This window comes from Pseudochaenichthys georgianus, chromosome 20 (genome assembly GCF_902827115.2).
Source record: "Pseudochaenichthys georgianus chromosome 20, fPseGeo1.2, whole genome shotgun sequence".
NCBI classification, from domain to species: Eukaryota; Metazoa; Chordata; class Actinopteri; order Perciformes; family Channichthyidae; genus Pseudochaenichthys; species Pseudochaenichthys georgianus.
This window is the reverse complement of record NC_047522.1, coordinates 1-14100: the sequence shown is the minus strand read 5'-3', so window position 1 is coordinate 14100 and position 14100 is coordinate 1. Positions and strand designations below refer to the sequence as shown.

Below are 14100 nucleotides of genomic sequence, written 5' to 3'. Positions count from 1 at the left end.
GGAGGGGGGTCGTGGTGTGTGACGGATGTTCTTGATTCATCATCCAACAACAACAGGAGCAGCGTGGGTATAAAAGGTGGAGAACACCTGCTCAACAACAACGACTGCAGACCTCCGCCAGCTGACCTCCGCCTGCCTCCACAGTCCAGGGTAAGAGACAATATATTTATTTATTTATTTAACATGCAAGAGAATGAGGACGACATACGTTATTATCTATTATTTGATGGTCTTAATGTTCATTTTTAACCATTTTTGGAAGAAATTAAAATGATTTACTGAACATAGGGAATTCAAACCCTCACTCATCGCTCAGTAAGAAATACAATGATAGTAGAAAAAGTAGAGATACTCCTCGAGGTGATTATGCATCTTTACTTATCATATAATATTGATAGAGTTTATAATGTTCACTATAATGTTTTTTAAATTCATTAAAATCTTACTGTATGAATGTTGTGTGCTTAGTGTATCTATTACATAAAGAGGTACAGCTTTTATATTAGATTGAAATGTAGACCTTTTAATAATCTAACCGCACAGTTACTTTTGATGTCAGATTGTAAGAGCTTATGTTTCTTTGGACTCTCTCTTACAAAGGTTCAAAGGCTTTTTTTCTCGCATGCACAAAAGCTCCAGCGTAGACTCTTCAAACGGTGGAACACAGTATTTACTTAAGACGTGAAATAGTGCAAGAAAATAGTGCTTGTGAAACAATGATTGCAGGAATAAGTAGACTATGCACATATCAAATAGAGTAGAAATTAAATCCTGTACAGTGGAATAAATACTAGTCTTTTTTGTGTCTAATAAAAGGTGTGTTTTTGCCAATAAAAAGGAAATGCTTCAAACATGAAGAAAAGACAGGAAATAGAACGAGGACATTACAAAACGAGCGAGTTAAAAGCAGAAATAAGTAAACTACGATAAATGAATTCATCCAGTGAAATAAATACTAGTCCTTCTTGTTTTCAGTGTCTAATAAAAGGCGAGTGTGCTTCACTGACCAGCGTCTCTCCGCGCTCTTCAGTGCTGCTTCTATCTGTCACACAAAGAGGCACAGCTTCTCTATTACATTTGAAAGTGCATTTTAAATGATTGTTTTTGATATCTAACTGTAGTCTTTGTTCGAGCTTTCATCAGGATGTAATGTTCAAAAGCTTTACTGTCATGTGCAAGACAGCAACAGCGTAAAAAGGACATACAATACGCTTAAAACATGAAGGGAAGACACGAAATAGAACAAGGACATTACAAAACGAGCGAGTTAAAAGCAGAAATAAGTAGACTAAGATAAGTGAATTCTTACAGTGAAATAAATACTAGTGCTTCTTGTTTTCAGTGTCTGATAAAAGGCGAGTGTGCTTCCCTGACCAGCGTCTCTCCGCGCTCTTTAATGCTGTTCTTATCAATTACACCGAGAGGTACAGCTTCTCTATTCAAATGAAAAGCGCGTTTTAAACGACTTTACCTGATATAAATCTATGTTTGAACTCTAACGGGATACGTAGGGCTCTTTTGAACATAGATGTAAGACTGGAAAGCTTTATTGTCACATGCAAAATAGCAACATCTTAAGTCCCAGCTGTGCACCATTCAATATACAAAACACATCAAATGGTGACAGTGAGGGGACAAGGTACAATCATTACAAAGCAGTAACAAGTAGACTAAACTGAATGAATTCTTACAGTGAAAGAAATACTAGTCCTTCTTGTTTTCAGTGTCTGATAAAAGGCGAGTGTGCTTCACTGACCAGCGTCTCTTACCGCGCGCTTTAGTGCTGCTTCTATCTGTCAGACAAAGAGGCACAGCTTCTCTAACGCTTTGTAGGATGTAATATTCAAAAGCTTTGCTGTCATGCGCAAGATAGCGACACCAAAGTTGTTGGAAATAAATAGGACATACAAAATGCTTAAAACATGAAGAGAGGCGTTCAAGAAAATAGTGCAAATTACAAAAAGCAGTAATAAGTAGATTAAGCGACATGAGCTCATCCAGTGGAATACATACTAGTCCTTCTTGTTTTCAGTGTGTATTTAAAGGTGTTTGCTTCACTAACCAGCGTCTCTCTGCAGTGCCTTCATCACTCCTCCTCCTCCTGATGCATCCTGGGAGATCAGCTGACGACTGGCTGCCTGCAGCTCTCTCTCTGCTGCTCCTCTCCTGCAGCTTCAGCCGCGCTCACAGCTCCACGCTGGAGCACGACTTCCCCCTCGTGCACAATGTCGACAACAGAAGTAAGACTTTGTTTGTTTTCTATTACCTGCAGAGACTCGAAAGGTGGAGGTGTGTGTTTATGGTCTGCTTTTGGTTGTCTTCAGTGACCTTTTGAAGACGACTGAAAATATATCTTTCTTCCTATCAAATTAGTTTTTCTGTACTTTTGAAATGTACATTGTTCAACACTGTGAGCAATATCTAAATCCACTATTTGTGGTACACTAGTCATTTCTTTTTATTAACTAAGTGTATTATTTTTGTCTCAATTGACTTTTAAAAGATTTAAATTAACTAACTATAACTATTCTATTTATGTTTAGACTTTATGATGCTGCTGTAATACACGAAGGGGTGTCAAACTCAAATACACAGTGGGCCAAAATAAAAAAACGGGTGCTAGTGGAGGGCCGGACTGGTTCAATGTTTATTGCAGAACGTATTGAAATGAACTTATTGCTCATATTAAACCTGGAACTAACAAAGCTTCAATGATTGCCTATAAAAACAACATTAAACATTAAGTTGCATTAATTTCTTATGGCTCTATCTGCAGCTTCTCCAGAGTCATTTCTTATGAGTACATTTCCCCACAGGCCAACAACAGCTTCAACAAAACTATTTCCCTCAGAGAGAAACCCAACATGCCCTGCTGTCGAGAGAGAGAAAGTGCAGAAGGAAGCATCCATTGAACTCGGTGTGCTGCTCTGTGATGCTAGCTCAGATACTTGGCATCTCATCTCGGGTGCAAGTTCGCGACCCCCTTGAAAACGAGATGGTGCATCTCAAGGGGTTTATCCCAATGAATACAATTTTTATATATATATATATATATATAAGGTCATCAATGTTTGGGCTCAGGCTCTGAGCGGAGGAGACCCTCGGGATGGAGTGAAGGTGCAATATACCGGCGGGCCAGATCTAATAGGAATTAGAAATTATCCTGCGGGCCGAAATTAAAACCACCAAGGGCCCGGATTTGGCCCCCGGGCCTTGAGTTTGACACATGTGCCCTAATCTATTTGTATGAGTAGTTTGGACAACACAATGCCTTCTAATGAATTAATTCAACATATAGTTTAAGGAGATATGCGCACAGATTTTATTCAGCTCAAAATTAGAAACTCCATTAATTTGTGGAACACTTGTTTTTCATGTGATCTACTTGGTGTATTATTTTGTCACAATTTACAAAATACTGCACGATAATTCCTGTTATATTGTTTTACTATATGTTGAATGATCTACTTTAGATTACATAGCGGTTAAAGGGTGTATGTGTCATTGTTATTATATTATTTATTTTATATACTGTGCATTTAGAGAAGAAAGACCCTATATAGACAATTAAAGATTAAAGATAGATTGTATGGATTAGTCTTTTAGGTTACAACATTGATTCGTTGACTTTAAAGTGTATTATAATCATACTGTTGACCGGCGGTAATGTTTTTAAACTTGTATTTCAGCAATCTTCTCTATTTGATTCATAGATCATTTAATAAGAGGATGAAAATGATAATGCTTCAGCCGGAAATATTGATTGTATAGAAGTAGAACTGAAGTACGTATTGTGAAGAAAGGATATATAATAATAATACACTTTATTTGTATAGCGCAAAGCAGCCCAAAGTATTCTACAGAAAACACAACAACAATATTAAAATAAATACAGAACAAGATAAAACATAAGAAGTAAAGCTGACCAGATATAACATAAGAAGAAAGGACACAAAGGGAGGGTTGTGTGTGAATGTGTGCGAAGGTAAAGAGTGTGTGTAATTGCACAGAAAGTAGAGCCCTTAGTCTCTATACTTCCCCCCCTAGTGTACTCTCTTAGTATTGCACCTTACTCTGCTGACCCCTCTGTTCCTGTGTGTCCTCCAGGTCCAGAGATCGACCCCTTCTGGTACGTGGGCCGCGGGGTGAGACCCATCGGGCGCTTTGGGAAGCGGCACAGCGGCCTGCAGGGCAGCGGGGGGGCGACGCCGGGCCTCAGGACGTTATCTCTGCTGCTGCTGCACAGCCTCAGGAACAGAGAGAGTCTGGAGGAGGAAGACAGGGACTGGTTACCCTGACACAGAACGCTTCATTTTGTATCCGAGCTCAAACACTGCTCTCACTCGTACCCGTGTCTCTCTCTGGATGATCCTTCGTATCTGTACATAAAAATGCATCTATATTGATTAATAAACGAGGATGTTGTGATTATATCTGTGCGTCACTTTGCCTTCACGATAACATATATAAAAACAGGCGTTAAAAATAAGGAATTTCACTTATAACTGTTGGATAATAATCCTGTTTACTAATGAATAGGATTGCTATATGTTTGGTTTTATTAACACAACAGTTATATATGTGATATATATTGAATACTTTATCAACGGTTACAAATATGTTTTTGGTTCATCTATCTATATAATGTTTAATAGAAGTTTTACAAACAATTTCCCTTAAGGTTTGCAAATCATTTGGTTTTCATTTAAAATACTTAATATAATATATAAAATCACTTATAAGAAAACAATATTATTTCATTAAGTAAAACAACTGTGGACACCATTAATAGTATTGGTTATTATAAAGTGTTACCACCGTCCTGTATTTGCACAACAACGATTTCGACATCTTTTTAAGTTTGCAAATTTTATTCATTTCATAATACATGTTTGTCTGCACATAGAGAATCTGTATTTTTTGCTTGATAACATTTCCTCCAACATGTCATATGGAGCGCATCGAACGATTGCACATAAAGTGAGAGTCCTACATCTCACTGGGGTTAACGTGAGATCTGTCTGCAGCTCTGAGGGAATCATCATTTATCCCGAGACACCGTGACAGTAAATTCGACTTCCTGCGTGAACCCGCCCTCAGGACAATATACACAGTCTCTTGCACACAACACTGAAAGATTGGTCAACTATGATTGGGCAATACACATATTATTCTATATCATATCCATCTTTTCACACATATACATATATTAATAAATTCTGTGATGAGATAATATGATTTTTTACATTAGAAAAATACAGGACACTGATGATTGGACCCTTGTGGCTGTGCTTCTCATGGGACATTTTCACATCAAATTTCGATAAAACCAGAAACATGCTTTTATACATCGACACCTCCGGAGAACAAGATTGACAAAAGTACAGGATCGATGTGCAAAACCCGAGAAGTGAAAGGCTGGGATGACGAGGGGCAGAGCATTCATTCAGAGGAGCATCACACCTTTTTCAGTTCAAGCAGTCCATCAGCAAAAACAACTCAAACGTTGACAACCGTATGCATGGCGAACTGAGAACCCGACTAACGCAAGTGGTCACAGAGGAAAGAAAAAAACTGAAAGGCAGTATTCTCAAATCTAGTGTTTGAGGAGTACAAATACAGTGTGAATCAGTGTGTACTAGCCGCTCCAAAGATGCCTGTTGACACCTGTGTTGTTGCACCATTTACCATCGTCACTACTGGCAGAATATCAAATGGTAAATGCAGGCGTACGCTGAAAGCACTTTGAGTCATGAGAGTGAACCGACTGAGGAGGGCTCCTTTGAGGAGAGAATAAAGCCTTCGATGTGCAATAGTACTTATATCAGTGATGTTGCATAAAAACGTTCAGTAAGTACAAAAATAAATTGCTTGTAACAAATTCATGGTTTCATGGCATTTGTGTTATAGCCCATGTGACTTCATTATGTAGAAAATCTTTGCAAGATTGAATGAATGCAACACAAAAGTCTGGACATGACACAGCGAAAGGTGAAAACATGAAAATACCTTTTTGTTTAAAAAAAAAAAAAAGGCCACAACGTTTGAAAGTAAACAAAGAAAATGACTTTGGGTTGAAGAATACTGAACAGGGGGAAAGCTGGCAAACCTGAATGTCAGACCTGAGCTGAGTTGGTCTGACATTCAGACATTAGTTTCACTCGTTTCAATGTAAAAGCCCATCGCTCTCACATTAAGGCTGTGTCTGTTTCTACTTGGCGTTAATAATACTTGGGAAAGCACTTCCTCGACATGTATTTGAAGAATAGTTGGACAATATGGGAAATACACTTTTTCATTTGATGAGAATCGCGTGTCTGTAGCCTTGTTATGAAGCTAATTAGCTGGTTAGCTTAGCTTAGCTTAAAGACTGAAATTCAGGAGAAACATTTAGACTGGCTCTGTCTGACGGAACAATATATGTCTATCTTTTGTACAGTTAAAACAAAAATATAAATCTCTATATGTATATGTATGTAAAGGTGAACTTTAGTGCTGCTAATATCCAACCCAGTCTCACGGAATTTCGTGTTCACCAACACGATTTTTAATCTATTGATTCGTGTTCACCATCACGATTTGCCCCTTTTTTTCATGTCACATGATTTTAAAAGCAATGTATTTCTACTGGTAACGTGTTTCGTGCCTGCAGGCTGCAGCACGTCTTTTTCTCCGGTCAGGTCGAGGAAGACCGGAAGCTGTGTGGTTCATAAAAACATGTTCTTACTCAATATCAAGCCACAATTATTGCTTTTATTTTAAATCGTATAATTTCGAACTTTTGTTGCCGTCTGTGAGGAAAATAAATGGGGCTCAGAGCCTCAGGATACTGAAATCTGTATTCTCTATCTCTATCTTTTTTTCCTTCTAATTTGTTATTCTTTCAAAATAACACACTGTTATTTACTCACCAATAACACACAATTATCCTTGCTTTTATTTATTGGTTTAATTCCATAATCTCTGGCTCTTTTGGCGTCCGTCAAGAACTATATTTCAAAATAAAAATAACCGGAAACAGACGTAGGCATTTCGAGCGATTACCCAAGATCCTCAGCTATGGTTTAAGCTCGCTGATTGGATGTTTTAGCCACAATGCATGCTGGGATTTGGTGTTTATATGATATGAAATCCGGAAAACATTTTAAAAGTATAAAAGAATACTTAATTTCGAGTGCTCTTGCTTTTCTCTTTGAAAGTCATCACATAACGGCATTGTAATACACGGTTCGGCTGCATTACATATTACAGATCTGCCGTAGTTCTTTATTTAGAGAGCCCTGATGAGAAGACCTTTGGAAAAACTGGAAGAAATGCCGCCGAAACTGAATACTTGACGTGGATCATAAATATATCAACAATTAAACAACATCTTTCTTTCTCTTCACACAATACGTCTCCTTGCAGTATCAACACTAATTCGGCTGACTTTTACATTTGATCTAATTCATAAAAAGGTTATATTTACCGCCCCGTCTACACTACAGGCATCGAAAAATGCTAACGGTGCTAACGGTGCACAGCTCATAGAAAAGGACTGTAGTTTTTAAAGATATTACTGATTTTCTTTGAATGTAAATACTGAGTCTGAAATAGTATAGCAATATGCTGTAAAATTATGTGAAAGCATGAATAAAACTACACATCTTCAGATGTTGTACATACATAAGTGTCCTACACTAATAATACAAAGTTATTATGGCTGTGTGTACCTTGTGTGCACCGCCTAGTGGTTAAAGCACGTTATTGAATTATTGTTTTTATGTGTTATATTTGCTTTAAAAAATATGAAGAGTACATACTTTCATAGGGGGAAAGTATACATATAGAAATATAGAATATAAAAAATCAAGAAGATACTATAAGTGATCTCTACAATAAAACAGTGCAGGATGTACACAGATATTAATAGGAGGAGGTGCAAAACAGAAAAACGAATTAACCTTTATTTAAACATTAAATAACAGATTAAAGTCTTCTTTTAAATAAGAAAAAATCGTTGGGGGTATCTATCTACAGATAAATATTAAGCCTGACAAAGTACTTAACGTCTAATATATTGCTTTCCTGCAATGTTAACTATGTTGAAGCACTTATTTTAACTGATATTATACATATGGATTATACTCTTATGTATGTAGATAGAATAAGAAATGTGCAGAATATGACAGTTTAATGGTAGAGGTACACACATGTTGATAGATGTCTTGTACTGCACTGTTGAGGGACCTGTGACCCAAGTTTTTCATTCATTGCATAACTACACCGTAGTTGTGTATGATATGTCAATAAACCTTTAAAATCTTGAAAGGGATGTGCAAAATAGCCATAATATACAGTCTTTAATTAACTATTAGTAGAGAATAACGAGTAATGAATATACTTTATTACTCGTTTCCATTAATGTCAATTGCAGATACATGTTTAGTCTTCTCAAGCACCAACTATCAAATATCTCTCCTGATTGTTGGCACTTGACAATCACCTTCCCTGCATTTTACTCGGGTGTAACTAAAGTCTGATTTAAGGGTTGTTTATATTTCACATAATTAATCAGAATCTGCAAAGTAACTCAAATAAATGCAGTGGAGTAAAAATACCAGGTTAACCTCTGAATTGTAGTGGAGTAGAATTACAAAGTACCAATGAGCTGTCATGTGGGTATATTAATGCTATATATTGATGCTGCGCATTATGGACAGCGATTTTTATCCATTTATTAATTATATGTTTTACATTTGATAACACCAATGTGTTTAATACTGGCAACTTCTAATTGTGGGAAAAACGAAAACGTTCAGTAGAGACGTCCCATAGAACATTTTGCGAAACACAATAGTGTAGTGTGTAGTTCTGGGGGGGCGTTCGATTCCAGTTTTGGATAGTCTGGCGTGGTTTCGTTCCATTTCACACAGCTGTTTGACGCTCGGCGTAACCTTACGGGAACTGTAGTCCTAAACGATAGCTGGGGATTATGGGTAGTGTAGTGTCTTCGGCCATCCTAAACTCAGAAATGTTGACAATCGCAATGATGCTCGAAATGTCCCTTATAGGCCTACGTCTGTTTCCGGCTATTTTTATTTTGAAATTCAGTTCCTGACGGACGCCAAAAAAGCCCAAGATTATGGAATTAAACCAATAAATAAAAGCAAGGATAATTGAGTGTTATTGGTGAGTAAATAACAGTGTGTTATTTTGAAAAGAATAACAAATTAGAAGGAAATAAATATTTAAAGATACAGATTTCAGTATCCTGAGGCTCTGAGCCCCATTTATTTTCCTCACAGACGGAAACAAAAGTCCGAAATTATACGATTTAAAATAAAAGCAATAATTGTGGCTTGATATTGAGTAAGAACACGTTTTTATGAACCACACAGCTTCCGGTCTTCCACGACCCGACCAGAGAAAAAGACGTGCTGCAGGCAGTAGAAATACATTGCTTTTAAAATCGTGCTGTGCAACACGAAAAAAAGGGGGAAATCGTGTTGGTGAATACGAATCAATAGATTGATCGTATATATATATATCGTATATATAATCGTGATGGTGAACACGAAATGCCGTGAGACTGGGTTGTAATATCATAACCTTTGTGAAGTCAAGCTAGCAAGCTAGAGTCTTTATGCTAAGCTAAGCTAACAGGCTTCATATGAACTGTACACACTGTAGTTTTGATCTTTGTCTGTAAATCTAGTCAAAACGTTATTTCCCAAAACCAATCATGTAGCTACTTTATTTGAGGCCGTAAAGAAGGGATAAATGATTTCTCAAATGTGCTTTGTTTTTCCTTTTTAGCCCTCTAGTTAGGAAGGAAGGACGAAAACAGTCGTGGCCTTGATACCTTGTGTGTCTTAACCCTTAGTTTCTGGCAAGTGCATGAATTATTAAAATGGTTAACATATCAAAGGTGTTACAATCATTCCCCGATGAGGATTACCATCTGATAGCTGTGTGTGGAAATCATCCATAAAGCTCTGAGGGGGGGCTTAGAGTTTGACATGTCACCTGTTGAGAAAGAGGATGCAGTATAAAACACTGGATCACAGAAAGTTTCACTTGATTTTTCCACGTCTTCATTGAACAGTAAATCACAATACTCTTGCAAACAGATAGAAAAGGGGAATGAGAGTTATTCTTGTCTGTACAGATGTTATTTTTCTGTAGGGCCATGAGGATTGTTTGCAGATATTTAAGGCAGACTGTCGAGTTATCCTTGCTTTATGTTACGAAGTGAAGAAATGGACGATTCATGGAAAAGACGACAGTTGTCTCTTTTGCCGGTTGTTGACTGACAGGGTACCGACAGAGTGCTTTTAGGGTCACAGGGCAGGTGTTGGCCCCTGATTGGCCTGGAGGCGGGCACTGGGTCAAGGCACTGGATGAGAGGGGCCCGTCCCTGGGGCTCTGAAACCGCCCTGAGGGACTCCTTGTGCTGCTGACTGTCACTACGGCCGAAACACTTTCACCTGTTGCTCTGGCTCCAACTTCTCTGAAATAAAAAATAAAAAACTGCATTTAATATACAATATGGTACTCCCAATGACGATAAGACTGTTAAACACCTGAACCTTTGAGAGAACATCCATAATATTCATCTGTTTGCAACTTATATACACATATATCAATATTCCAAAGAATATTCTGCAGTATTTCTACTATATTCTATTTCATTTGGTATACTTGCACTATTATCTGTGTTGTTGTGTCGCACTGTTGGAGGAGCCTGGGACCTAAGATTTTCGTTGTCATAACTACGCTGCAGCTCTGCACACATGACAATACAAGCCTTGAATCCTTGGTACTTCCTGCTTGTGAGTTTGGTGGCATCCATTGCAGTCATTGCCGTCAGCTTCACTCGGATAGGGTTTTCTTTAATGTTCATAGTCCAGGACATTTTGATCTAAAGCCGAATTACCCGTAAAGGCCTCCTCCTTTCCCAAAACACACACAGCCGGCGATTTAAACTGTTTGCATACTGAATAAAGCAGTTTAATGTTTAAAATGTGTGTTTCTCCAAGGCAGTTTGGCAGACAGAAGATGTAGGCTGCGAGATAACAATAACGTTTCTCATCTTATTTATCGCTTAAGATCCAGACATCGAATAAAAAAGCTTTATTGGGTTAAAATGTATATTTAAAAAGGACTAAAATCTATACGTTTTATTGTAAACAAATGTGGGTTCAAATTCATAATCTCGCAGACAACTGTAACGCTGTCAAATCTTCAAAAGGATACACTGCTTTTACGGCCCGTCCACACGGCGGCGTGCGTTGAAGCTTCCAACGCTTCCGCCCATTCACTTTGAATGGGGTGACGTCACTTTTAGCCAAACTGCATTGTGGGAAGCGACGTGGAGCGTAGCTGGCGGGGAGCGTTGCAAAAGTTGAGCAATGTTCAACTTTTGACGCCTCGGCAGAAGCGTCAGCCAATCGAATCATATGCCAGTACAAGCTCTAGCCAATCAAACCGCTGCTTGTGTGTCAGGGGCGGGAGATTCATGTGATTGGTTGTTGGTCGAGTGTCAGACACGCCCGCCGGCAAGCGTCAGCGCACGCCGCTGTGTGGACGGGCCGTTACCAAAGACCAAATGAAACGTAAATACAACTACAGATTTCTCTAGGTTTACTGAAAGAAGTAAACGACTCGACCAAATATATAACGGGGTCCAATTGTGTTATACTATTAATAACTATGATTCAGATGAACACATCAGACTTGTGTCTAAAAGTCACGACAGTCTTTATCAATGATACATTTAGTGTTTGATGGCCAGACTAAAAGCACACGTTAAGCTGGAACCAGCGATATGATTACATGTCTCGGTCACTGATTTCGCCCCATTGTCCAGCGTGCTTTCTGGCTTTGGAGATGTGCTGAAAAAGCCACCCTGAATCAGAGCTATTGTGCGGATTCTGCTAAAGGGAAAATCGAGACAGACGAACAGAAAAAGGCCATTCACTGATATGAAAAAGGGAACCGACTTCTTGTAGGTTGATACAACAGCCTTACATCTAATGGAGCTTTTCAGTTCCTTAGTCCCATTCGAGCAGACGTATTCACATCCTTTCAGCCGCCGATGACAAAGCGTAAAATGTAAAGATGAATAAAGTGCCTTTCGTTTCACTCCCCATCTGCAGCTGTTTCACACACACTGAGCGTGTTTGTGTTTAGGAGACTTTGCAATGATGATGTGTGAGTTAGCATCGTCGAAGAAACATTTTGCATTATCTATCCATGACTGGTGGAGGGTTCACAGGACAGAAGACAGAACATCAACGCAGTAAACGTATTCAACCATTTAGTCAACACAGCTCTGAAAAGTACTCCAGAAAAGGTATGCTTATTTCAATATAGTACTAGATGTTTCCAAATGTATGCATGCAAATAGAGGAGTACAAAAACAAGAACATTCACATTTAAAAAGCAGGAATCATTTGTTGAGTGTTCTCTGAAGACGTTACTCTCACCAAGCAATCGATGGGTGAGAAAGCTGCCAGTTAATCTCACAGTTGACAGGTAGGTGATTTTTGCTACCGTTGTGCAGCGACACATAAACACATACGCTGCTGGTCTTTAATCGGCTGTTAGGTAACTAGGTTCAGAACAAAGAACCGGACGTAAGAAATGCAGCAGTGACGGAGGAGGGTAGAATGAGATTCTGCGAGAGATCCCGGAGTATGTCGCCAAACTTAAGGATCGTCTACATCGTGCTTGCTCCTTGGCTAGGGAAGCTCTGACCTCTACCCAGGGGAACATGAAGAAACGCTACGACCAGACGGCGGTAGCGCGCTTGTTTCAGCCAGGTGACAAGGTGTTGGTTCTATTGCCTGTACCTGGTTCTGCTCTGTCTACAACATGTGCAGGTCCTTATGTTGTAGATAAGAAACACGGTGAAACAAACTACGTCATTCAAACACCTGACCGCAGACGTCCTCCCAGAGTGTGTCATATCAACATGCTGAAGAAGGACTGCACCAGGGAAGACCAAAGTGAGTCTTCCAAAGCTCACCAGGTGGAGACAACCGTCTCTCCTATGGCTTCAGTTTCGAGGGTGAGCTCAAATGAGGATGAGTTGGTGATGTGCAGTGCAACACCACAGGGGGCAAGACGAAGCAATCCTGAGGTATTGGCTGATTAAAGGGGATCTTTTAGATGGCTTTGATGCAGTGAATAGAAGATCTCTTGTTACTGTGCAGCCTGCGGGCCAGAGGAGAGCAATTAAGCTTTTTGGTTTGCAACTGAGGAATCAGGCATTTAATCACCTTCAGTTACAACACAGCTCAACACATAATTATATTTCAATATAGGTTTAGATTTGTCACAGTTATATATGTTATCTTATTGTTCACATGTTACCGAATGAATGTCCCATCCATCCATCTTCTCCCGCTTATCCGTGGTCGGGTCGCGGGGGTAGCAGTTCCAGCAGAGAGCCCCAAACTTTCTTTTCCCTGGCGACATCAACCAGCTCTGACTGGGGGGTCCCAAGGCGCTCCCAGGCCAGCGAAGAGATATAATCCCTCCACCTGGTCCTAGGTCTACCCCTTGGTCTCTTCCCAGCTGGACGTGCCTGGAACACCTCCCTAGGGAGGCGCCCAGGAGGCATCCTAACTAGGTGCCCGAACCACCTCAACTGGCTTCTTTCGACGCGAAGGAGGAGCGGCTCAACTCCGAGTCCCTCCCGGATGACCGAACTTCTCACCTTATCTCTAAGGGAGACACCAGCCACCCGGCGGAGGAAACCCATCTCGGCCGCTTGTATCCGCGATCTCGTTCTTTCGGTCATGAATGTATGCATGCAAATAGTTTTTATATGTATGTACTGTGCAAAGTAAACCTTGTTAGGTACCTTTCAGTGGGGGGGCAGGGAGCTTCCTCCTCTGATGGCGTGATGAGTCCAGGGTTTGAGGCTGTAATCAGAGTACTGGTATTATACACCTCATCCAAATACTTTATGATAACATGTTAAGACCATGGAGATATAGAACATGTTTCTGTGTTGGAGAGTCACTCGAGTTACCTTGGCCTTTGGCTTGAACTTGGAGAAATGATTGCAGACATTCACATTCAACCCAGCTGTTTTCAGAGCGGATATCC

The 14100-nt window shown here is 39.5% G+C and overlaps 1 protein-coding gene and 1 long non-coding RNA gene across 2 annotated transcripts; one reads left to right on the top strand and one right to left on the bottom strand.

Moving 5' to 3' along the window:
- On the top strand, positions 1–4414 carry LOC117465941 (prolactin-releasing peptide-like). The gene is made up of 3 exons (XM_034109053.1): positions 1–150; positions 2079–2240; positions 4108–4414. Exons 2-3 carry the CDS (start codon positions 2105–2107, stop codon positions 4296–4298), a joined length of 327 nt encoding a protein of 108 aa, XP_033964944.1. The 5' UTR covers positions 1–150; positions 2079–2104; the 3' UTR covers positions 4299–4414.
- A 4968-nt stretch (positions 4415–9382) lies between these two features.
- LOC117466040 (uncharacterized) lies at positions 9383–14100 on the bottom strand. The gene is made up of 3 exons (XR_004554234.2): positions 14024–14100; positions 13853–13913; positions 9383–10492 (listed from the first exon to the last, which is right to left on the bottom strand). It is a non-coding gene; the product is annotated as an uncharacterized lncRNA (long non-coding RNA).

What these genes read in the sequence shown, in the direction of transcription:
- LOC117465941 (XM_034109053.1), top strand. Translation starts at nt 2,105, where the DNA reads ATGCATCCTGGGAGATCAGCTGACGACTGGCTGCCTGCAGCTCTCTCT. An exon ending in GCACAATGTCGACAACAGAA is followed by an intron (nt 2,241 to 4,107) that starts GTAAGACTTTGT and finishes TGTGTCCTCCAG; the next exon opens with GTCCAGAGATCGACCCCTTC.